The sequence below is a fragment of the Mustela erminea genome, chromosome 5, assembly GCF_009829155.1.
Source record: "Mustela erminea isolate mMusErm1 chromosome 5, mMusErm1.Pri, whole genome shotgun sequence".
Classification (NCBI taxonomy): Eukaryota; Metazoa; Chordata; class Mammalia; order Carnivora; family Mustelidae; genus Mustela; species Mustela erminea.
In genome coordinates, this window is record NC_045618.1 from 143703264 (window position 1) to 143728910 (window position 25647).

The 25647-nt window shown below is 52.3% G+C and overlaps 1 protein-coding gene across 5 annotated transcripts in view; it reads left to right on the forward strand.

The window, feature by feature from the left end:
- The first annotated feature begins 677 nt into the window (after positions 1-677).
- Positions 678-25647, forward strand: part of PPP2R5C (protein phosphatase 2 regulatory subunit B'gamma) — a 121084-nt gene continuing 96114 nt past the window's right edge. For 2 of the 5 annotated variants that reach the window (XM_032345307.1, XM_032345308.1), the window contains exons 1-3: positions 679-866; positions 1747-1812; positions 14643-14805. In XM_032345307.1, coding sequence (XP_032201198.1) covers positions 840-866; positions 1747-1812; positions 14643-14805 — 256 coding nt within the window. In that variant the 5' untranslated portion in view covers positions 679-839. Of the gene's footprint in view, positions 867-1746; positions 1813-14642; positions 14806-25647 lie in introns of all 5 variants that reach the window. The other 3 variants (XM_032345305.1, XM_032345310.1, XM_032345306.1) reach the window with 3 other exon arrangements.

Genomic DNA, 25647 nt, shown 5'->3' on the forward strand with positions numbered 1-25647 from the left:
CCTCCGGCGGGGCGGGGCCTCGGGGCGGGGCAGAGCGGACCGGCGCTCCCGGGGTGGGCCCCACCAGGGCCCGGCGAAACCGCCGCTCGCGCGGCCCCGGGCCTCCTCAGCCGGTCCGGTGCGCCGGCGCGCGGCCGCCTTTCACCCTGGCGAGCGCGGCGGCGGCGAGGAGGCGACGCCGGGAGGCTGCGGGTCGCGCTGGGCCACGTCCCGCCTGCTGCCGCCGTTGCTGCCATCCGTTTCAGACCTGCCTTTTCCACGCCTGACTTGTCCCCTGCTCTCTGCGTCCCGCACCTGCGCCGCGTGTGCCGGCCAGCAGCCGCCACTGCAGCCCCACGCCCCCTTCCGAGGCTGGGCGCGTCTCTCCCGGCCAACCCTCGCTGCCGCCGGCGCACCGGCGCCGCCGAGGAGGCCCCGCTGAGGAGGCCCCGGGAGCCGGAGCGCCGCTTGGGGGCGGGGGTTGGGGGAAGAGGGAGAACCGGAACCGCGCGCGGGGGCGGGGCCGCGGCGGAGAGCGTTAGGGCACGTGAGGGCGCCTCAGCCAATGGCAGGGCACCTGGAGGCCAGCGGGGCGGAGCCGGCGCGGGGGCGGGGCGGGGGCGGCGGGGCGGGCCGGGGGCCTGGGGGAGGGGCGGGGAGGGGCGGGCCGGGGGAGGGGCGGAGAGACGCCGCCGCCGCCGCCGCGGCTGCCGCAGCCTGTGGGAGCCTGGAAAAGGGGAAGTGCGGGCGAGCGAGCGACTCGGTCCCCGGGCGGCGGCGGCGGCGGCCGGGGGTCGCGACGGCCGGGGCGGGGCCCTGCTGCTGCTGCGGGGGGCAGGCGGTGGCTGTCCGCACCAGCCATGCCGAATAAAAACAAGAAGGAGAAAGTGAGTCCGGGTCCGGGTCCGGGCCGCCCGACGGGCCGGGGCGGCGAAGGGAAGGGGCCGCGAGGAGGGCGGGCGGGGAGCTGCTCGGGAGCGGGGAGCGGCGGGCTCCGGGATCCCGGGGGCGCAGGAGCGCCGGGCGGGGGCGGGGGGCGCCGGGGCCCAGGCCGGGCTGGGGTCCGGACGGCCCGGGCCGGCGTGCGGGGGCGCGGCCGCGGTGGGGGCGGCGTGGGCGCCAGCCCCGGGGCGGTGCGCGCGGTGGGCGTGAGGGGGCAGGTGCGGTGGCGGAGGTGGTTGACCCGGCCTCGCAGACGCCTGGGCAGGGGCTGGAGGGGTGGGGGGCTGCAGCCGCCTGGAGGGACCCCTCACGCTGGCGAAGGATTGTCTGCTCTCCTGGGGAAGCTCTGGGGCTCTGGAATACTATTCTTATCCCAGGTGGCGGCGGCGTTGGCTGCGAGTGTGCTGCGTTACATTTGGGGGTGGTGGGGGGTACGTCTTTGCTCCAGGTGGAGCTCCGTCGCGTCTCCGAGCCGCCGCAGAAATCCCGGCTCGCGGGGCTTACGGTGGGAGGCCAGAAAGCGAGGTGATGCGCACCCATCAGAATGCCCCGCGCGCCGTACATGTGGGTTCATCTGCTTCTCGAAGTTTTCAACGCCAAACACAGATCCAGAAAACAAGGAGGGTCTGGATTTGGGGGCGGGGGTGTCGCGGCTCCGTGTTGGGTCTCTATATAACGGGAGGCAGAATTTCTTGATGGTATTGCTTAAGATTATCCGAAGTTCCGGGTAAACTGTAAATCCGTTTTAAAACTGCATTTTGGTGTATCTGATGTTTAGCCGTCTAAAAATTGAGAAGCCTAATTGATTTGCTTGATGTTTCCCAGGAATCACCAAAAGCAGGGAAAAGTGGAAAAAGTTCAAAAGAAGGACAAGACATAATAGACTCAGAGGTAACTGCTCTCAAATATTCCCTTTCCGTTTTTTCGTGAACTCCTTTTCACTACGGGCAGCACAGCGTGGTGAAAACCAGGCTCTTCTAGAATGTTTCCCTGCACGAGATTGTCTGCGAGTCTCCTTTATAAACTGAAATTTCAGTTCTTTCGGTTTTCGTTATTTTAGTCTGGGAAAAGACGGATGGGTTTATGGAAGTTGTGTCTGTGCAACTGGTATTTTTAAGTTTATGACCACCGCCCCCCCCAGATGCAGCCGCCCTCCTGCAGAGGCTGGTTTCCCCACCCTGGGTCGTTGGTGCTTTTAGCTTTCAGATCCTCCTCCCCTTCCTTGCTTTGCAAGTCCGCCGCCAGGTCAGGTCCCTCCCTCCCAGTGGCTCCTCCTCCCCTCACCTTTGATTCTCTGGTGCGGTCCTTGTGCTCTGCTGATGTCTGATGCCCAGAGCCGCTTTCCGTAGTGGCATGGGTTGGTACCTCTCAGCTGAGTTACTTTGGGTACTTGGATACGATCCTCTGTCATCTGTCACTTGTTCTCTCTCTGCGTTGGCCAGTCCTCACTTCTTTTGCTTCTCCGCTGTGGACTCACCGAAGAGCAGCGGGAATGCTTGGTGAGGACCGGGTCTCCCTGGTGAGGTTGATGGCGTTCCTGGGCACACAGGTGCTAGCACTTGGCCTGTTCTTCATTGGGAGCAGTTGTTGAACTAGAGCCCCTCAGGCGAAGGATCCAGGAGCTGTCTGGACCCAGGCTGAGCTAGGAAGCCTTTTCGGATCACTGGTAGCCAAGAAGTGGATTGCTCGTGGTTTCATGTTCTCCAGAGCTCAATCACCCAGGTCCCTGGGCTTATCACAGATGACATTAATTTCAGATGTCAGATCCCTTTCCTGTAAGCCGAATTAGAATGAGTTCCATGTCATCTGGGGAAACACAGTTAACTGGTGATTATAGGCATAGCCTTTTTTCTTTTTTTTTTTTAAACCCCTGGGGAGTGGTATCTTTTCCTTATCATTTGGTGCATTCTCAGCCTCCCTTCTCTTTAGCAGGTGGTTGGTTCCAGCAAATCTGTCACCCTCCCCGAAGCAAAAAGAGATCCAAAGGTTCCTTAAATATCAGAAGTTGGGAATTACTGGTGCCAGTTCTTCTCTGCCCTGTCTTTATACCGGATAATCACGTTTTACAGTGACATTCTTGTTTTTGACTTGCTTCCTTCCGAGTCAGTTTTTTGACTAAATTGATTTAAGTGAAATTTAGTCCCTTTGCAAGGGTAGTATGCGTTTTCTTTCCTTTTGCTTACGGGTGTTTCATTAAAGCTGCTAAGGCTTCCAGTACTGCCCCGAACCTTCCTCGGTCACACACCTGTCTCTTCTCACCGTTAGCGGGACAAAGAACATCAGTGGTCTGGTTCATTTATTCCCATTTTAGCAGAACAAACCTGACTTGAAGGATGGATAACATTAAGTTTGAACCTGGAAAGTCCATCCGTTCACTTAAAGATCACAAACCCGCTAGTACGTACAGTGCGTGTCTTTAAGGTGGTTTGGGTTCCTAGACTGTCAGCTGCTTAAGACTCTTTAGGTGTGGCCCCCTCCAGTGCCTGAGTGTGATGCCCCACTTGTCTTTTTGTATTTTTTCTAGAGCTACTGTCTAAGAGCTGGAGCTACAGAGCTTGAAATTACCACCGAAAAATACTGACATGGTGGGCCCTTCACTGCTTCCTCATAAGGATACCAGAGGCAACAAGGCCCATTAAGCAGGACAGTGGGCACGTGACTGTGTACGTTGTTTTTGCAGGAGTACTGATTGAGGCACTTCAGTTCATTTGAACTTTGGGTTGAGCCTGAATTTGTTCGATGTCGGTTCCCTTCTCAGTCTTCATCCCGCTTCTTCAGCTCTGGTTCCACCCACTTGCAGATACGGTTGACCCGCTCAGGGGCTCGAGACCCTCATTGTGCACTTTTTCCCTCTCCTGTCAACGTTCCTCTGAACTTGAATGTTTTTGACCTGAACCGTTCAAATAGGACTGCTTTTCTCGTGCTGCTTTTCAGACCTGTTCAGTGTCCCATCACCTTCACAGCTGGCTCTCGCTCGGGTCAGCCTGTGAACTCACCTGGGGTGGGGGCGTTTCCCCCATTTGGGACTGTCCCAGTCTGAGGGGCGTGCAGAACAGGAGTCCGCCCAGGGCAGAGTAGCCAGGCTTGGGAAATCATCTCAACAGAGAACACATGAAAAAGAACTTGGCCCGTGGTTGGTTGACTTAACACACCACTTCAAGACTGGAAAAGGTCCTTACGCTCAAATCCTGGCTGGCTGTAACCCAGCCTCACGGAAAACAGAGGCACCAAGTGGCTTATGCTGCAGAACACTTTTCTGTTAGAACAAAGGAACATTTCCTTGTACAGGGGTGTTTAGGAAGACAAAGTTCTGTGGTAAAGGATAGAGTGGTGTAGGGGAACATATTTTAACCTGGGGAGTAAAAATGCTGACTCCTGAGTGCCCTAAGTGATGTCACCTAGCTTCCATGGCCCTGTTTCCTCACCTCTAAAAACAATGGAGAGTTTCAGATTTGGCCATTTTTAATTCGATGGGATAGATTAGACATGACCCCTCTTGAAAAAGTTTTCCCTGCGAGATGTAAGGCAGAATACATCTTCCAGGTAACAAAATAGCAGTAAAGGTCATAACTGCTGCTGGGCACATTTTTCTAGAAATTTCTTCTCGAATGATGTGTACTGGTACACTTTTGTTTGTTTTATTCTCTTTCAAATAGGATGTTTTAATTTATACACTCAAAACTAAAGTTTCTGCCCAGTACTTACAGGTTTATTTCGTGGCACACTTAAGGAGTGAGGCCACAGGTGGGCTCCTGGGTGCTCAGGAGACTGACAGAGGGAACTCCGCTCTGAACATCTGTCCTTGGTGTCACGTTCAAAGCTGTGCAAACATATCTAGGCCCCCTTGAAGAATATTTAGAATCTTCATTGATCACTCAGAGATTTCTAAAGTCTGTTCTGGAAGATGAGACCATGCCGTGGTGTTTTTTATAGTAGCTGTTTTAATTTGTATACTGCATCCAAAGTTATGTTTTTAAAAGTGTTAATGCTCTCTGTAAAGTGATTTGTTTCAAGCACATTAAAGGTTGTTTTGAGCGCTGTTCTCTGGTCACGTATGTTACCTGTCCTGCTTCAGTGTAGTTTGGTCTGGAAGTCTCTACGGCAACTCTGACGTAATACCTCTTCCTGGAAAGAAAGCCGAATGGTCCTCTCCAGCTCGTGGCTCGTTTTGACATCTTCTGCCCTTAGCCATGACGTTTTCCTGTCTATAATCCGTCCCTTTACATCCCAGGCAACCCACCTCAGTGTTGCAGAGACGGGGAGCCGGGCTTGCTGAGGTCCCACAGGTATGGCTGGCAAGTCCTGTTTGAGAAAGTAAACCGGAAATTTCAAAAACTTTAATTCATCTTATAATAACCCCCATTACCTGGTAACAGAAACAACATTTTGGTGGAAAGTATTTCTTAAGAAGATCTGACTTTCTAGGCACTCGACTTTGTAGCAGGAATTTTAACCTGAGTGTTGGAGGACAGTGGAAGTGGTCTGTTGGCAGGTGTGTTTCCTAGGGAGAAGGCTGTGACCATCACCTCCTAAGGGGAGAGTCCCCGACTCCCCTCCCCCATAACACCAAAGCCACTGTCTACAGACTGAATTCTGAGCTCATGCTGTCACTAGGGGCTGCCTCTGCCACACTGCCCATCATTCTCTCCCCACTTTTTTTCCCCACACGACCCTAAATGGGACCCCAGTGACACTGAGAGAGGACCCAGAGGACCAGCAGTTTATATATATATATATATATTTTTTTTTTTTTTTTTTTAATTCCTAAGTGTCTGTAACACAGAAGTGGAATTCCTTGCTTTTGATGATCATGTCTTTACCCACTTTCCCAGCCACTCTGCATCGTCTTTGCTTAGAACCCTGGTGTTCCAGAAGGATGGGGGCTCTGCAAAGGGGCTAGTCAGCTGTGGGTGGGAGGGCATGAGTTAGGAGCAGGTTCTGTGAGCTTCCTGTCCCTCCCCAGGGCTCACTGCTCCTGCATGTGACCATGTGCTTGGCAGCCCCCCAGTGCCTCCTCCCAGGTGAGACCCACTGCCCTGAGCAGGCGCCCCACCTTCCGTGTCATTGATAGGTAGACCAGATGCCTCCCCACAGTGCTGCCCTGTATGCTGGAGGATGCTTGCCAGCACCCGGCCCTCCCCACTAGACAGCAGTGGCTGCACACTTCTCGGGTTCTGACAGCCAGCAGTGTCTCCAGACATTGCCAGATGTCTCCTACAGGGCAAAACTGCCCCCGGTGAGACCCCTGCTTTAGAAAGACTCTTCCACGAAGTAGTACATCCGCTTGCAAATCATGCCTGATACATACTTCTCCCCTAGCAGGGTTCAGACCAAAGGAGCCTCAGCATCCCTTCATGCTCTTAAAAATCGGGGTCCCAAAGAGCTTTTATTTAGGTTGGCTTTAGCTGACAACTTTCCCTGCTAGAAATTAAAACAAATTTTTTAAACATTCCTTAATTCATCTTATAGTAATACATGCAATGCATGTTAACGTGAGTAGGATGTTTTTACGAGAAATAACTATTCACAGAAATGCACTGAGAAAAATGGCATTGCACCATGTTTTTGCAGATTAATGTCTGGCTTAGTAGAAGCTCGCTGGCTCCTTGAGTCTGCTCCTGCATTCAGTCTGTTTTGATACCCTGAGCCTTGTAGCCTGTGAAAAATTGACCTGATGATGGTTATAAAGGTGGATCATGGCTTTGTGTTATTGTAAAAGCACGGATCCCAGAAAGTGCCTGCAGGAACCCCTCTCTTGGGGTCCCCAGACCTCACTTTGCGACGTGAGCTCCCCCGTGCTCTTCGCCGCCCATCTTAGTCCCTTCATCTCCTTAGCTCAAAGTCAGGGTCACTTAATCTGAAATTTTTTTTCTCACCGTTTTGGCCCCTATTTTTTCCGACTTTTAAATTTCAAAGCAATTATTGGCTCAATCGGTTATTTACCATTTATACTGCCTTGGACAGCTTTTATTTACCTTGATTCACCTCCCTAACTAGGTTAAGTACTCGAGGACAGCAATTTAACTTGATTCTTCTTGGCGCTTGCCATGTATGTGAGGACCTGGAGGCCAGAAGTGTTTGTTGGTGGATTTTAAAAGTGCTCAGGAGGAAGGGGAGCTTCAAATCAGTTAGCTTGCTGGGGGTTCTGATATGGTAAACTAGAAGGCGGGGGGGGGGGGGGGGTCGATCTTGTTTCTTTATCTTTTGATCCTCTAAGGAAATTCTGATGCAGAGTTGTTTTGGTTTTGTTTTTGTTTTTGTTTTCCAAATAAATAGCAGTGGACTAAAACGGAAGATTATGGTACTTGGGTGTTTTTCTAATGTCCTATGAAAGGTTGTTTTTTAAAAAAATTTTATTTATTTGAGAGCGAGCGAGCACATGAGAGGGGAGGAGTCAGAGGGAGAAGCAGACTCTCTGCTGAGCAGGGAGCCTGATGCAGGACTCAGTCCTGGGACTCCAGGATCATGACCTACGCCGAAGGTAGTTGCTTAACCAACTGAGCCACCCAAGCACCCATCCTGTGAAAGTTTTAGAAGAGGGTTTTGGTTTTGCTTTTGCTTTGCACTGGAGGTCAGTGGTAAGATATACAGTGTCATAAGATCTTATTTTAATGAAAGCAGTTCAAAACAGGATTTCCCTTTAAATATAAGGCTTCCCATGTGATCTTCAGTGCTTTATATTTTTCGTTTTGAGTTTTTCAAAAACTTTTTGGGAGTTTTTCTCAGTAGAACATACATATACAGTTGGCCCTTGGACAACATGCGGATTGGGGGTGCCAGTCCCTCCCAACACACACACACACACAGAGCGAGGAATCTGTTGTATAATTATTGACTCCCCCAGAACTTAACTACTAGTAGCCCTGTGTTGACAGGTAGCATTATTGATAGTAAAAACAGCTGCTCAACACATACTTGCTATGGTATAGTTACTGTATACTGTGTTTTCACGATAAGGTAAGGCAGAGAAAAGAAAATGCTAAGAAAATCAGAACACAAAATACATTTAAGTGTAGAATTTATTGAAAAAGAATTGGGCCCACGCAGTTCAAACCCATGTTGTTTAAGGGTGATGTATATTTTTTTTAATATTTTATGAATTTTATATACATATTAGAAAGTTTTGTTTTGATCATCTTGTTCTGTACAAGCACTGGGGAAGATAAAAAGAATGTGGTCCTCACGTCTTAAGAAATTAAGTGTTGACCATTTCTGTTATTCACAGTGTCCCACCTGTTGTTCATGGGCGTTCGGGAGTAACTTGACCCCCTCCCATCCATCACACCAGGCACTGCTGAAGACAAGGGTCAAGAAGGAGCACATTTCTCGTGAAGACCCCAACCAGAGGAAATAGTGCTTTAAAGCACCTGAGCAAACACAGGGTCACCATGAAATTGGAACCCCAGAAAGATCTAGGGTGTGTGTCACAGACGGGAGCAGTCAGCACTCCGTCCCTTTTTCGGAAAAGCTCCGTTACATGATCCATAATTCTAGAAAGAGTTCAGTGAATTTCATGAAATAATTTATCTAGTGTTGTCGTTCACGGAAGAAGCCCAGAGTTCCCCCCTGCTGTTAGAGCAATTGCGCTGTGAGTGCAAGCCTTCAGCCCTCCTGTGTCAGGGTGGGGAGCTTTCCACCTGCTTCTGCCACGTGAGTCAGTCTGCCACCGGCATGAATCACGGTGATATTTCCCCAAGTCACAGGGAAGATTCATGTGAAAGATTTCAGCTATAAAAAAGCTCCAGCTTTGCCTTAAAACATCGGGTGCCTGCCAGGGTCAGGGCTCGGTGGCGTCTGGTTTGGCACGACGTTATAGGTCATGATCTCACACCTTCCCGTCCGTATGTGGTGCTCAGCCAAGACTTGGTGGGGCCCTGCTTCTGGTCTGGTTTGGGAAGGACCACTGCAGGGAAGCCTGCTGCCCAGATCCAAATCCGAGCCGTGCTGTCATCTGCGTTTTCTCCACCTGGGGGAGTGAGAGGACAAGGCCAGAACCAAATGGGGGGGTGCAGGGGCGAGGGGAGGTAGGGGGGTAATTTGTTTGAGGACACCGGATTTCCTTCATCTTAAATATTTTATTAAGCCGAGATTTAGCATGGCTCTGAAGGGGTAGTAGGTCTGAGCTCGTGCTGTTCTTGCCCTGTGGGAATGCCGGAGTGCCGGCAGGATGCTAGCCATGAGCCACCTGGGGCCCTTGAAATGTGTGGAAATCAAATTAAATTTAAGAATTCAGCTCCTCAGTTATACAAGCCACATTTCGAGGGCTTGGGAGCCGCGTGTGGCTGGTGGCTACCCACCCCCCACCCCGCCCCGGACAGCAGCTGAAGACCACCTGCCACTTCACAGACAGCTCTGAGGGGCAGAGAGGCCTATGACCTGGGCAGTAGCTTCCAGAATAATCCCCGTTCAGGTGTGTGTCCCTTCCTTTAACTCCGTCATCTATCGCTCTTAATACAAAGTACCAAATTTAGAAGGAAGTGGGTGCAATTAGGGGAAAAGGGGACAGCGGAGGAGAAGGGAAGTGGGGCGAGAAGGAGGAGGCCCTGCTCGCCCCAGGCCGGGACTGGCCTCTGTTGTGAGGAGCAGCCGCCGGTGTGTGGACGAGGCCACGGGGTCTCCCAAGGGAGTTGGCCCGGGGAGACCCAGGGACACAACGCCCCTCCTGTCTTCCTTTTCAGACGTTTTCTCTTTATCTGTTCTGGTGGTCGAAACACACGTGGTTAAAAAATAAAACAGTACAAAAATCCCTGCTCTCACTGCCCCTGACCCACACTCTTGGGAGCGAAGCTGTCATCCCCCTGCTCTGCCGCCCAGCTCCGTGGCCCAGGTCTTACAGGAAGAAGTCCTGCGTGGCCCTGGAGGGCGGTGTCCTGTCCGTCACAGGAGTGACCCTTCTCTCTCCCCAAGTCATTTTCTTCTCTGCAGGCCATGCTTTCCCCGTCGTGGGCTTTCCCCGGGCGACTCATTCACGGTCACCCCCAGGCACGTTCTGAGACTGTCTAAAGCAGTGAGGACCCTCGTGGGTGCTGGGGGCGGGGGGGGGGGCAGCGCAGGACACACAACAGGACCCGTTGGCTTTCAGACAGTGCCAGGGGTGCTGGTGGGTACAAGGGGCGCCGGTGGCGTGTGAAGTTTGGTTTCTCACCCTGCAGAGCCGTGGCCCTGGGGCTGTCCACACCGGGAGCGCCCTCTGGTCACTGCGATGTCGAAGCTGCTCACACGTTTCCAGCCTGCTTCAGGTGGCCCAGGTCGATCTCACCGAGGAGAGGATGTTGAAGTTGCCACCCGAACGGGAAGTGGGAAGCTATGGTGCCGAGATCTGGGGGAGGAGGGCATTCCAGCCAGAGGAAGCAGCCAGTGCAGAGACCCGAAGGCGGGAGTGAGCTTGGGTGTGTGCTGGGAGGAAGGCCAGTCCGGCTGCAGACAGACGAGGGTGGCTTGAGCAGAAGGAATAAAGTCAGAGAGGTGGGGGTGCAGGCAGGGAAGGTGCAGTAGGATCTTGTCAGCGGCCCTTGGCAGGATTTGGGGTTTTCATTCTTAAGGTGGTGGGAAACCAGTGAGCTGGTTTGAGCAGGGAGAGGGGGTGATCTGACCACATACTACAAAAGATCCCCGCGGTGCTGTGCAGGAAGTAGAGGGGCGAGAATCGGAACCAGGGGGCCCTGGCAGCAGGCCCGTCAGCTGCCCAGCCCCTGCATACCCAGAGCTCATGCAGCCTCCCGCCCGGAAGGGCCACAGTGCAGAGAGCTTTGCTCGGAGGGGCCGCCCCAACATAGCAGCCTTAGTGTTTCCTAGACAGCCTGGTTTCTCGGGAGACCACCTTTTTCGCCCTCATCAGCACTCGGCCTGACTCTCCCTAGCCTCGAGCTTGTCCCAGCACCACCTGCTGAAGAGTGTTCCCTGCGGAGTAGTCTTGGCTCGTAACTCTGGGGCTGTCTTTATTCCAGTATCGTGTTCTTCAGATGAACTTTCTTTCAAAAGCTCTCTCAAGGCATGCGCGTCGGCTCCTCAGGCTCTGGGTCTCCTGGTCTCTGGCCCGTGGCGGTGCTCGTTCATCATACGACTGCAGCAGGGGAGAATTTTGGAAGATGTCGGGAGGCTAGAGCTGCTTGGATGGCAGACCCAAGGGAGGTGGTGTCCGAAGTCCAGGGACTGAGCGAGGTCCCCGGTCTGGCCCCACGGCTCCCTGCACGATCCCGGGAGATGGCCCCGCACTCCGGGGAAGGGCCCTGCCCGGCGTGACAACTGCTCCGGGCGCCCGCGCTGGTTCGGGCTCAGGACAGCGGCTGGCTACGCGTGGGCTGGGGGGTCGCAGAGACTGTCGGGGAACATGGGCAGTTCTGTGTGGGCAATGCCCCCTCGGGGCGCCGACCCCTTCATGTCCTGTTGGCTGCTGGTACTTAGCCCTGAGGAGAAGGAGGTGTTCAGAGCGTCTCCGTTTCTCCAGGCCCCTGCCTTGCTCTGCTGCTCCAGGACCCCTTCAGGCCTCTTCATCTCCTTGGGCCTCGCCTCCCTTCCAAGCCCTTCTTGTGGGTGACCGCGTATGTCTGCACACCCCAGGGAGGGCGTGAGACGGACAGCCATTCTGTCCCGTCCCGTCTGTCCTCTATTCTGTTGTCACTGCACACCGGGGCCCAGATTGGCTCTTGGTGCAGCTGTCCCCCAGCCACGCCTCCCCTCGGCGGCCTCCCCGTAGGCACGCGGCACGATCAGGCCCCTCGCCTTTCCCGAGGTCCCCGCTATGGCACTGCTGTTTGCCCTGACACTGCTCTTCCCACCACCTTCCCAAAGCTGTTACGGACACCCCAGGCCTCCCCAGATCGGCCTCTGCTGCTGCCTCGCTGCCCTCAGCAGCCTCTACCAGCCGCAGGATGACGGGTCCAAGTCCGCAGACTTGGGCTTTCAGGGCCATCGGATGGGTCGACCTCCTTCCCGAACACTCTTCCCTCAGCCTCGTGCTTCTCCTCGGCGCCCTCCTCCTCCACCTCTGCCACGCTGCTCCCCGCGGGGCGTCTCCTTCTTCAGGGACTTCAGTGACTGTGTAGACGGGAAACTTCCAAGTTCACGTCCGGCTTACACGAGGTGTCTGAGAGCCAGCCACACAGCGCACCGCCAGGCCCTGCGCGGGCGGAGAAGGCAGCTGAGGGCGGCCCGGCGGCGGCCAGGACAGCACTGCGGCCCTGGTCGGCAGGAAGAAGAGAGCGTCGTGGAGAGTGAGGAAGGGGGCGGCGCCGTGTCTTCCGCTTGGACCCAGAGTGCTCATGACCGGGCTTCTCCGCCCCTTTCTCCTGCCCACCGCGGTGACTGGGGCCGCCAGCTGCCCCCTGCTGGTTCCCGTGCCCCCCGCCAGCGCTCCGCGTCACCCATGCACCTGCCGTCCGCTGGTGCAGTGTGCGGTCAGACTGGCAGCCGAGACCGTCCCCTCCCCTGCCATCCACAGTCCGCACTGCAGCCTGAGGCGCCTTCTGAACAGGAGGATGGATTCGCACCCTCACCCTGCTCAGGGCCCCCTGCGCGGCTTCCAGGTCCTGGCCAGGTCAAGGTCAGACTCTGACCCGGCTGGTGGGCTCTGCCAGCACCTGTGGCCCCCAGGCTCCCCTGGAGCCTGCCTGTCTGGGGCAAGGACAAGACAGCCACCTCGTAGCCAAGCCCATCCGGGCAGGCAGCGGCCCACAGAGCAGAGTGCGCCACCCGGAGGCCTCAGGAAGCCACCCTCGGGGTGGGCCGGGGGGAAGCGGGGCCAAGGCACAGGCCCGGCCGGAGCAGGGGCTGGTGACCCGAGCATGGGGCTCTATAGACCACTGTTAAGCCAGCGGGCTGAGAGCCCTGAGAAGTGGTTACAGTGGGTTAGCCTGGGTCATGGGACCAGGTCTTCTTTCTAGAAGCTCATTCGGCCTACCCCAAGGACAGTGTTCTCGGGGAGGGAGGCCAGCAGGGCCCACACAAAGGGGCCAGGGGCTCCAAGTCAGCAGGTCTTGGGGATGACTTTCTGCTGTCAGACGTTCAAAGGCTCATCTCAGCGTGTGTCCTACATGGGCTGTGGATACGCGTGGAGTTAACTCTGTTTCATGAGTTAGCCAGTCGCCCGGAGCTGGTGTTCCAGGCTTTGCTGCAGGAGCTGGGGGTCCGCTCCTGTCTGGGAGGGAGTCGCACGTGCCCCATTGTCCTCGGGGTCAGGTGCATGGGGTTTGGCGTCGTAGGAAGTGGAAGGGAGATGTCAACTTTAGTAGACGTGTGCATGTAACATTTAAAACAGGGACTTGGCCTAGGAGGCGCTGTCTGTGACTGGGGAGTGAAAACTAGGGGTTCTAGGGAATTCTGGGAGGAGGAGAGGTATGGGCGGCATTTTTAAGGAAGAGGACCCTGCTTTCACAATCGGGTGGAAAGAGAGACAGGTGTCAAGGGCCGCATCCAGGAAAGCCCTTTCAAGACAGAGGCTGCCGACTGTGGGAGGGGAGGGAGCCTGGGCCCTCGCTCCCGATTCAGAGTCCTGTCTGCATGCCGGCGTCTGGCATCTTGGAAAATGCTTCCCACGTCGTCCTAAGCACCTTATTTAAAAATAAAGCTTTTCTGACTTCTTAGTAAAAATTCAACTCCCGGAGGAGAGCGCATAGCCGGGGGCTTAGGCTGGTGTGTCTACTCTCCTAACTCAGTGTGACTAGAAGGGTCTTGGTGGGTTTGTGTTTCTAGGATGAGCTTGGTAGGCTTTTCAGAAGTGCACATGTGCATGTACAGACTCCGTTCTTTTGGGGACTGGAAGTGTGGGAGGAGCGAGCAGTTTGCACAGAGAATCTTGACGGTCAGCGCTCAGTTGACTCTCACGGGGGCCAGGCCCATCTGAGCTCCCTGGGTGCCCTCACCCCATGGGCCTGTGCGGGTGTCTGCTGCACGTGCCCCCTGCCCCCCCCCCCCGCCACCTCTGCTTGGGTGTTTGCAGGCTCTTCTCCCCAACTGAGGCAGACAGGTGTCCTCAGACACGTGTCTCAGTGAGATCCCCAGGCTGCTGTGCAAAGGACCACAAACTGATGATCTCACAGTCCCAGGGGTCAGACATCTGAAATGGGGCCGAAATCGGGATGGCAGCATGGCTAGTTCTTCCTCGAAGCCCTGGAGGAGAATCCATTTCTGGTCCTCTTCCAGCTTCCAGAGGCCTCTTGCGCATCTTGGCTCGTGACCCCTTCCTCTTCCTTCCAAACCAGTGCCCTGGCTTCTAGCAGTCTCTGTGAGGCTCTCACCTCTGCCTTGTCATCTGCTTGTGTTGCCTTGCCTTGCCTTGTCTTGTCTTGTCTTGTCTTGTCGAGACCTGTGTGATGACGCGGGGCCCATGCTGACAGTCCGGAATCCCTACCTCGTCACTGTTCCAGAGTCCCTTTGGCCAAGTAAGGAAGCATATTCTCAGGTTCCAGGGATTCGGACATGAACGTCTTTGGAGGGTCACAGTCATCAGCCTCTATATATGTCAACCTATATGGGAAATGTTTAGAGTAAAAAGTTTGAAGGAAGACATGAGAAATGAGGTGTGTCTGTAAATTACTGGAAATCCAGCATTACTAGCAGTGGGAGGTCACTCAGACTCCAGCCACTCTAAGGACTGGTGTTTACGGCGGAGTGGAAGGGACCGTTCCTGAGCAAGACTCGTATATATATTCCAGATTCTAACTGTGCTGTAAAAGACAACAGTTTGAGATACGCATGTGTTTCTGTTTTTATTTCGGAAACAGATTTCCAGCAGGAAAAACAGCCTTGTGGCCACCCCATCAACAGTGTCTAGTAAAATTAAAGTACCAGTGCCTCAGCCCATAGTGAAGAAAGACAAGCGGCAAAATTCCTCCCGGTTTAACGCCAGCAATAACAGAGAACTTCAGAAACTACCGTCTTTAAAAGGTAATCTCTATTATTTGTCTTTTAAAAGTCCAAGCGTGCCCATGTAGGGAGACGGAGTCATTTCTGGGTAGCTCGCCAGCTTCTCCCGCCTCGGCTGTGTTTAGTTTCTGTTCAGGTCACTTTATTAAGGTTTGTGTTGTTCTGTTCTGTTTTTTCAATTAAAATGCCACTACCTGACTGACCCAACTGATATCCCAGATTCCAGAGCCGTCGGAGATAAAAATGTAATCACAACTGTGTTCTACGTGTATCACACTGGAAAAGGCAGAGGGGAGGCTTTAAATCTGTCCGTGTGAACCGTCACCAGGCTGCCTGGTGTCCCCTTCAAGTAATTCTCCCCGTGGCACTTGTCACCTGTGAACTCCAGCGAGTCAGAAAGGAGCCACTGCCAGGGGACAGGTTTTGAAACTGTAGCAGTGCCTCTCTGCTTTCCTGGGGTTGGAGAAGTGAGAACTGTAACCATAGTCTTTTGTGGACTTATTCTTTATGACTCATTTGGGGCTTACATTGCCCAGGGGTTTTCTATTTGAGATCAGTCAGGAAAGGGTGCCCTTTGCTTTGACTTTCCCCCAAAATGGTACTGTTGCCTCTTTCCATCCGAGGGCGTTCAGTCCCTGTAAGTACTTTCCCAGGAGATGTGGAGGTTGAAGTACGTAAGACCAAGGAACATAGCGTAAGGACCCCAAAGTCAAACACGAACCTCTGAAAACCTTTATGTTGACTAAGATATTAAGACTAGCCTTATAAATAAAGCCCCAGACATTTTGCATACCTCCGGTTACTAACAATGGGTCTTTTGCAAGATGTATGAACCCAGAGCAGGAGGTCATCTATGCAGGTGTATTCCAGTGCCTTCCAGGGCCAGGTAGCGGGTTCAGTGCAGACGAGCCAGGCAGGGGGAGGAATGAAGGGAAGGACCGAGGAAAACACGCAGGGGGCGGGACCAGCTGATGGATTCGCAGATGCACTTCCTGCCGCTCACCTGCTGGGAATCCCGCTGTCCCTGCTGCTTACAGAGCATGAATCGGGCTTATGTTTGATTGAGTGTTGTCGTCGATAAGATCGTCGATAAGACTTGGGGCGGGGTGAGTAGACGGAGCACAGGAGATTTTCAAGACAGTGGACGCATTCTGTATGCTACCAGGTTAGGGGATACGTGGAATTTTGCATTTGTCAAAACCTGTAGAGTACACACGAACACAACCTCTCGGAAATTGAGGTGTGTGGTTTATAATGATGCGTCGGTATTGGCTGATGAGTTGTAACAAATGCAAAAGGTTGATGACGGGCAACAGGCGGCCGGTGATCGGGAAAGTCCGCACTGCACGTCCAGCGTTTTTATGAGCTGTAGAGTTGAAGTCAGTCGTTTCAAAACCACCACCGCCACCGCAGAACAGGCTAGTACTGCCGTCTTCTGAGACCCTCCGCTGAGTCTTCCCTGCGACACTGTCCCCCGACACTCCTGCGGCGCGCGCTCACGGTCACGGTCTGTCTCTGATGGGAACTCCCCCTGCTTACTGTCTCTGATGGGAACTCCCCCTGCTTCACGTAGAATCTCCTTCAGTGAAGGTCTAGCGGTGGCACGTTCTTCGTATATTTCTCTGGGAAGTATCTCTATTCTGCCCTCATCGCTGAGAGGTGTTCACTGAGGCCTGAATCGTTACCCCCTTCAGAACAGCGAAGCTGACCGTTTCATCGTCTTCACCTTCCCTCCGCGTCGAGGAACCAGTCAGTGTTCGAAGGGACTGACTGTGACTCTGACCGCTGTTTTGATCCTTGTCTGTAACGTTGCTCTTTCGTTGCTCCCCTGCTGGGTGTCCAGACGAGGCTTTGTTTATTGTCCGTCTCTTTCGGGACGCGTCGTGCACCCACAGATCATTCTGTTTCCTCCGGCCTGGAAGGCTCCCGGCCCTTACAGCTTCTGCATTCGCCTCCTTTTTCCTTTGGCTTTAAACAAATATGTATTGGGCTTTTTCATTTACTGTCTTTTTGTGACTTCCCACGCTATATTTTCGATGAGAGGGTCTTCTTACATTATGGCTGATGAAGGACCGGTTTTCTTTCTTTTAATTTTCAACCCTTCATGGGAGGAATACCTTCATAATATACAGTGAAAATAAATAACCATACCAATGAAACATAAAATTCAGCATTTCGTGTTATTACAGCCAGTAGACATAAAATTACCTTGCTGAGTTGCTCGCACAATCTCTGAACACCACGCCTAACTTCTGTCACCTTGCTGGGACTCTGCAGGTCTGTGTTGTATGGGCCAGACTCCGCTTGTTGAGCTTTTCATCTCAGACATCCTTTTTCATTTACAGAAGTGACGTTTTTCACCTGTAGTATGACTTTTTCCTATTTTCTGTTCTTCCGTCTCTGTGGGTGGCGTAAACACCACAGCTTCGCCGTCTGCGTCAAATGATGTTATCACCCTTGCCAGACTTCGTTCATTCAGTCTTCCTTCCTTGAGTACCTGTTTTCTACCGTATGCTGGTCGTTGAAGTCAACTATTTAAAATAAGTCCAAACCTAAAACGAAAATATCTTTGGGCACCTGGCTGGCTCATTGGTTAAGCAACTGCCTTGGGCTCAGATCATAATCCCGGAGTCCCAGAATCGGGTCCCACATCGGGCTCCCCGCTCAGTGGGGAATCTGCTTCTCCCTCGGACCCTCTCCTCTCTCAGGCTCTCTCTCTGTCTCTCAAATAAATAAATAAAATCTTAAAAAAGAAAGAAAAAGAATCTTCTTCTGCAGGGATTTATTTTTGCTGTTTCTGCCAGATGCCATTGGCAGTCTGGGCGTGTTGTAAATCACAGCACGAGTTTCTTACAACTTGTTAAATTAGTCAAGCCAGTTGTCCCATAAAATGTCCTGCTTAGGGGTGCCTGGGTGGCTCAGTGGGTTAAAGCCTCTACCTTCAGCTCAGGTCATGATCCCTGGGTCCTGGGATCGAGCCCTGCATCGGGCTCTCTGCTCGGTGGGGAGCCTCCTTCCCCCCTCTCTCTGCCTGCCTCTCTGCCTACTTGTGACCTCTGTCAAATGAATGAATAAAATCTTTTTTTTTTTTTTTAATGTCCTGCTTATTCCCTGTAGTTCCGGGAAACAGAAACCTTTTCTGGGTGGAGTACATCAGACACGGTGCCGTAGAACCCAGGAGACATTAGTGTGGGATATTCATCCAGTGGACGGACTGTTAGGGTGATGGTGGTGGATTGATCTCTCCGTTAGACCCTGACCCTTCCCTCTCCAGCTGGGCTGGCTAAAAGCACGGGTAGTGATCTGGCCTCCTGCTGGCCTGTCCCACCAGCGCCATGCCAGCACCGTGTACCCACGGCGGAGCCCTCACTTGACTCAGCAGCCTTGCTAGAGAGTCATCAGTTAAGCTGGCGTTCTTCTGACAGCAGAGCTGTTTCTCAGCAGCTAGAGATACTTGGCTTGACATACAGCTCCTCCTGAACGTCAGGATAGGCTTGACACTCTGCCTTTTACTTACACTTTCCCTCAGATAGTGGAAACTAAAGGTTTTTCTGATTTTCTTTTCTTTTCTTTTCTTTTTTTTGAACAGCAGTATGGACTTGGGTATTTTTATTTGATTTCAGCATGCTTCAGCTTGCTAAAATCATTATTCTTACAATGTAGGGATACAAAATTTTAACCACTGGGTATTCTTTGGGTTGATACGTGTGTATTTTTTGACAGGGACACATTTAATTTTGATTCCTTGATTTCTGACACAGTAAGATGTTCCCTAGTCTCATTTGGTACCTTCTTTGCCCCAGACATAGAATCAGCCACTTTCAGAGAGCCCCAATTCCTTTCAGTGAGGACTGACTTTAGAGACCAAAATCTGGGGAGGGGAGTAGGGGTGCTTGTTGCTATCGGACCGATGATGCTTTTAGGTGCTGTCGACGGAGGGAGGTGGGATCTGAGTCTATATACGTAGGAATGCTACATTCATACTGACTTTTCAGTTCAGCCTTAACATCGTGGTGTTTTCATGTGTTTCTTGAGTCTTCAGTTTTTTCTCTTTTACACTGAAAATCTTGGTTTTGAAGATCATTGACAGAATTATTGCTATATCCTATTAAAATAATTCACAGCAATAATACTGATACCATCACAAACAGTAGGAACTTTGAAGTGACTCCTTTCATTGCAGAAAAAGTGTTTTTATCAGGATCTGTCACATGTGTTAAATGTCCGGGGGCGGGGGGGGGGGGGTTGGCATCTTTAGAATTGTTTGCGTCCTCTGGCCTAAGAATGGGCTGTGCCAAGTCCACTTTCATTTCCTTCGGGATGTTCTTAAAGTATCCATCATGTGGGTTTTGCACAATTCTTACTAAGTTTTCTGCCCTGATACTCTTACTGTGGTTCTTGTGTCTTCTGAGTAGGGGATCATTTATACGAAGGCGGCTGATTTCGGTGTCTCGCTTTCGCATCCTGCTTTCCCACTGACTTATCTTGCTGGTGACGGTAGTTTTCAGTTGGTTCTTCTGGATGTCCCAGGTGTCTAATGAGATCTGCACGTAATGATAACCTCACGCCCTCGTTCTGAGAATCCTGCCAGTGTCTTCCCCCTGAACTGAGTGAAGATTTCAGTAAGTTGTCGTAGGCAGTGGTACAAGCAGGCGTGTGTGTTGTTCCTGACTTGAGTGGAAACAGAAGCAGGGTTTTTCAAACAACCGTGTCACTCCGTTCTGTGATGGTCCTCGGCTTTCAGCCATGATAGATCGTGCTGTAATGTAAATATTTTGCCTTTGTTCGTGTCTTTGAACGGTTCCTTAAGCTGGACTCAGAGGAGGGAAGTACTGGTCCAAAGCCTGTGTGTTTTCAAAACCCCTTTGTAGAGACTGGCCAGGTGCTGTCCCAGGAGGTGGCACCGTACACGCTCCCCCTGACTGGATGACATGCCTGGCCCATCGCACCTTTGCCACACTGGGGTTATTTAAAATCTGAGTCATCTGTTAAGGCAAAGTAGCATTTCCTATTTTCATCCAGTTAGCAGGGAGGCTGAGTGTAGTCTTTGGGCCCTTTTCATTCAGCGAACTCCCTGAATGAGTCCCTGTGCGCACCGTGTTTGGTCGATGCCAAACGAAGGGAGATGTCCTGGGTGACATGCGGCCTGCAGCTTGTCTGCGGTTCTTGTGGGAAAGAAGAGCCCAGGAGAAGTCAGGTCATGAAGAAGCAATGAAGACGAGCAGCAGTGAACCGGAGGCCTTGGGACAGCAAGCTGGAGTTGCTAAGCACTTGGGATTCTGTGAAAGAAGTTGCTACGTTATTGTTGGGAGAATTTACACGGCCCTGGTTTTGTGATAATAACCTTTTTCAGAGCAATTCGTTTTCTGATACCGTTGAAAGTTTGGCCATACACACAGGTCATTTTTCCTGCCTGAAGACAAAATGTACACGAGTTTAAAGGAGCTTTGCCTGTTGGCCTTTAGTTGCAGAATTGTAACAGTGCAGTGTGAGAAGTTTCCAGAGCGCCTGTCCTTATTCCGGCGGGCCGAGAGACTGCTCTCAGCAGTCCTGTCTTCTGCCTTGTGCGTGGGTCTCTGTGTCTGCTCCTGGCTGCCCAGGGCAACAGAGGAGATGGCCCCGGGCATAGTGAGGCAGGTGCCAGGGTAGAGCAAGTACTTCTGAACACCTGGGTTGTCCAGAACAGGGAGAGGTGGCCAGGACAATGACAGTGACCAGAGGTGGCCCCAGACCCAGATCCGCCACGCTCTTCTAACTCAGGCTCCGCTTGGCTCTGTTCTCAGCAGCTGGGCAACAGAGCTGTCTCCAGGGCCCCCAGTGTGCATGGCCGAGAGCCGGTGCTATGTCAGCCAGCCCGGCCCTTCTGTGACACTATCCTGTCTGCTCTCCTGCAGCCACAGAGGTGGCTTTTACTGCAAGGGACAGTCTGTCTCTGGCCTCTGCCAGCCGCCTCGGGGCAGAACTTGGGAGTTGGCCTCCAACCAGCCGTGGTCTCACGATGTTGGGCTCAGGCCCTCTGCACACCCCCTTGATTTCTCACTGCACCCCACGTCCCGCTCGTCACCGCACACACGCGCTCTGTCTCGGATGGTCCCAGCCTCTGTCCAGCCTCTCGTGGCCCTAGACACCCGGCTTTCCTCTCCGCTCTGCTCCATCTTTTTTCCTAATTGTGGTAAAATACACATCAAGCAGTATTTTTCATTCTAACCACGCATCAGTGTCCATTTCAGTGGCAGTGAGTACATTCTCGGTGCTGTGCGCCCGTCACCAGCGTCTGGTCATTGTCCACAGCTGAAGCCTGCCCCTGCCGTGCCCGCCTCCCCTCGCCCTCCCCCTCCCCCGCAACTGCCTTCTCCTTTCTGTCTCTGTGATTTCGACTCCTCCAGGAGGCGGGGTCATCCAGAATGTGTCCTGCTGGCTCTGGCTTCTCTCTCTCTTAACTTTGTGTCCTCAAGGATCACCTGTGTTGTAGCCGGTGACAGGACGTCTTTTTAAGGCTTAGCACTACTCCAGGGTGTGGCTGGACCACTGTGTGTGCCCATTCGTCCGTCCACGGACACGCAGGTGCAGAGCGCTCCGCACGCCTTACTCTTGCGGGACGTGTCCCCAAGGACAAAGCTGTCTGTGTGTCTGTCTGGGTGCCCGGTCCAGCATCTGCCAAGGATGCTGGAGACACACTTTATGGGAGGACTGGAAAGCCCTTCGGTCCCTCTGCCTGCTTCTTCCACACTCAGCCTCCAGAGAACCGCCCTGGCATCCACTCGTGTGCGGAACTAGCCCGGGCTCACCACTCCCTCCGTCTTGGGGAGAAGGAGGCTTGTTACCAGCAGCTGGCGTGCGAGCCGTCGGGTAGGTCGTGTGGACTAGGTACACCTTGTGCGATGCCTTCCCAGAACCAGGAGGGGCTGGGAGCCCTTGCCCTGCTTTCCAGTCCAGCTGTGGCGAGAACAACAACAAGCCCTTGGGGTAAGTTCTGCCCGGTCTCCTCCGCTTACCCCGCTGGCCTTCCCCGGGCGCCAGCCCGGCCACGCTCTCCACTCGCAGGACTCACCCAGATCCATGGGGCAACCGGCGCTGTCCCTTTTGTCCTTGCTTTGTGGCAAGCAGACATTCCCTGGCAACCTGAATGCTAGATATCTTTGATCTGCCTCAGGAAAAAGTCTATTTTAAACTCTAAGTGAAGCCAAACGTTTTAGGTGAGCTCTCTCACCCTACCAAAAGGACGTCATCCAGGCTCCTACAGTTTCCAGTTCAGAAAAATAAATTCAAAAATCGTGCCAGCCCGTACAACAGCCATGCTTTGCTGTGACAACACCACAGTGCGCAGGGCTCACACGCGACTTTCTTTTAAAGAAAGGAACTACAAAACTTTTCCCTAAGATATGAGCACATTTAATTTGCCAACGAAGTTGCCTGGGAGAAGAAAAATAAAACCTTGGGCTAAACTGAAACATGAAAGCTGTACAGTTTTATTCTGAAATGCTAAATCAGAAATCAAATCAGTGAGCTGTATTTACAGCCAGTTTCCTTTTAAATAAAGACCAAATCAAAGTGATAGAGGGACCAGGGAATAAAGAGTAATTCCTTTTTCTTTTTTTTTGAGATTTTATTTTTTTATTTGTTTGACAGAGAGAGAGAGATCACAAGTAGGCAGAGAGGCAGGCGGGGGGGGGGGGAGCAGAGAGCCTCATGCGGGGCTCCATCCCAGGCCCCTGAAATCATGACCTGAGCTGAAGGCAGAGGCTTAACCCACTGAGCCACCCAGGCACCCTGAGTAATTCCTTTTTAAGCCTGTACTTTGGTACAGCACAAAGATGCCTACATTTACATTTTTTTTTTCTTCTGACGTTCATTTAGCCACTGTGTGGTCCACCATCAGTTTTTGATGTTATGTTCAGTGATCCGTTAGTTACGTGGATGCCCAGTACTCATCAGCACGTGCGTCTTTGATGGGGGCACACATGGAGCCATAGGGTAGGTCGTGTGGACTAGGTACACCTTGTGGAGGTGTGTCCTATGTGTCCGCCCTCTGCTCTGGAAGGCAAACCGCCGTGAGCCCACAAGATGCCGTTCCTCCCTTGGCATTGGCTCAGGCCCTTGGTGGGGCAGCTGCCGCGGCGGGAAGGGCAGGGGGCAGGGCTGCCCCAGGAGGGCTGGAGCCCAGTTAGGTTACACAGAACATTGCACGTCCTCCCAAGCCAGGAGCTGGAAGATGACATACACCCCACTTCTCCAGTGTCTAGAACCATCCCAGGTCACTCCAGGTGGCAGGAACTCACAGCCCGGCGACAGGGCCTGGCTACGGTGGGAGGCTCTGGTGGGAGGCTCTTCTGGGAGCACCACAGAGGGCTTGTGCCGTCGGTGAAGACACTGCTCCGGGAACCAGTGGGACCTGGTGGCTTCAGTGAGGGTCCAGATTCACAGCAAAGCGGGCAGATACGGTGGTAAAAACGAACTAGTCCATGACTGATTCTTTGAGACAGGGAGTCCACATCCTCTACTGTCTTGGTTCAGTTTGTCTTGCCCAATTTAGGCCCATTTTTGTTTGCATGTTTTTACCTACATAACCTTGGGGACGCATCCCAATGGCACACCTTGGGCGTCAAACTTCCCATCGCAGCCCATTCTCAGTTCTTCGCCTGCGCCCAGCAGGCCACGTTCACTGAGGCTTCCTCCCTGCTCACTTCATCTGTGTGTCTTTTTAAAAACTGTTACTTGTCATTTTTGTCCAAGTATTATAGGCTTATTTTAGCAATACTGAAAATTATACAGAAGTTTCAGGAAGAAAAAGCACCCATTGCCATAACACTCCACAGCTGATATTTGGGAAGTGTTTCTTTTTATGATCATACTATTTCTGAAAACTTACACGCTGCCCCTTCCAGTGATTTTCATTTTAAATACTTATAAAGATTTTTGATGGATGTGTAATATTTCATTGTGTGGGATAATCCCTTTGACATTGAAGTTATTTCTAGTATTTTACAATCATCAATAAAAATGTGCTGCACTAGGAAAGAAAATACAAGGAATTAACCAAGGAGGTAGAAGACTTGTACACTGAAATTAGGAACACTGCTTCAAGACACTGAAGACCACGCCTATCACTGGACAGACACCTGTGTTCGTGGACTGGAAGACAAAACTGCCAGGATGTCAGTACTGCCTAAAGAGATCCACACATTCAGCGTGATTCTTATCAAAATCCTAGCAGTGTTTTTTCCCAGAGATGGAAAAATCCATCCTAAAATTCACATGGAACTCCAGGGACCCCAGATGACCAAAGCAATTTTGGAAAAGAACACCACACTTGGAGGTCTTATATTTCCTGATATTAAAACTTCCTGCAAAGCCACAGTAATCAAAACTGTGTGAGACCAACATAAAGACAGACATATACACCAGTACAGAGTAAACCAGAGAGCCGGGAAATAAACCCATCACATGGTTTTCAGCAAGGATGCCACCTACTCAGTGGGGGAAGGATGGTCTTTTGAACAAAAGGGCCAGGTGGAACTAGATGTCCACATGCAGAAGAATGAAGTTGGACCCCTGCCTCACGCCATACACAGAGAGTAGTTCAGGGCGCCTGGGTGGCTCAGCTGGGTGAGCATCTGACTCTCGGTTTCGGCTCTCGGGGTCATGGGATCGAGCCCCGCATCGGGGTCTGTGCTCAGCCCAGACTGCTTGACATTCTCTCTCCCTCTCCCTGTGCCCCTCCCCCCACGCGCAATCTCTCAAATACATAAAATCTTCTTCTAAAAAAAGTTATTCAGTGTAGATCAACGACTTAAATATAAAAGCTGAGATTACAAGCCATCGGAGGAAAAGCTTCATGGCACTGAATTTGCTACTGATTTCTTCAAAATGACAGCGCCAAAACCACAGGCAACAAAAACAGTTAATTTGGTTGACATGAAAACTTAAAATTCCTGTCCCCGAAAAACACAATCAACAAGGTAAAAAGGCAATCCAGAGAATGGGGGAAATAGGAGTCGTTTATCTGAGAAGGAGTTAATATCCAGAATCTGTAAAGAACTCCTACAACTCAATGACAAGAAAACCAGATTTAGAAATGAGCAAAGGACTCAAAGAGGCACTTCTCCAAAGAAGACATACACACGGCCAGTAAGCACAGGAAAACATGATCAACATCACTAACTGTTAGGAAAATGCTAAACAAAATCACAGTGAGATACTACTTCATATCCATTAATATGGCTACTATCAAAGAGAAAAAAAAAAAAAAAACAGAAAACAACCAGTGTTGGTAAGGATGTGGAGAAATTGGAGCCCTGTGCACTGTTGGTGGGAGTGAAAATGCTGCTGCTGCTGTGGGGAAAAGCACAGCAGCTCCTCCGAGAGTTAAACATAGAAATGCCATATGTCCCAGCGATTCCGCTTCTGGGGTACACCCCAAGGAGTTGGAAGGAGGGGCCGAAAATAGACACGGGCACACCCCTGTTATTCACAGTAGCCCAGAGGCAGAGGCGGCCTGAAGGGCCATCTGTGGATGAATGGGACAGCACGTGGTCTGTTCAGCCTTACGAAGGAAGGAGGTGCTGACCCCTGCTAGGACAGGGACAGACCTCGAGGACGTTTCACTGAGGGAACTAAGCCAGTCCCAGGACAAACACCAACTGATTCCCCTTGGATGGGTCCCTGGAGTGGTCAGATCTACAGAGATAGAAGTAGAACGGGGGTCGGGGGGAGGGGAGGAGGTGACCGAGGCTGGGGGGCCAGAGGGGGGGATGGGGCGTTAGTGTTTTATGGGGATGGAATGTTGGTTTTACAGGATGAAGAGAGTTCTGTGGGTGGACAGTGGTAGCAGCTGCACGACATTATAAATGGACTTAATACCAC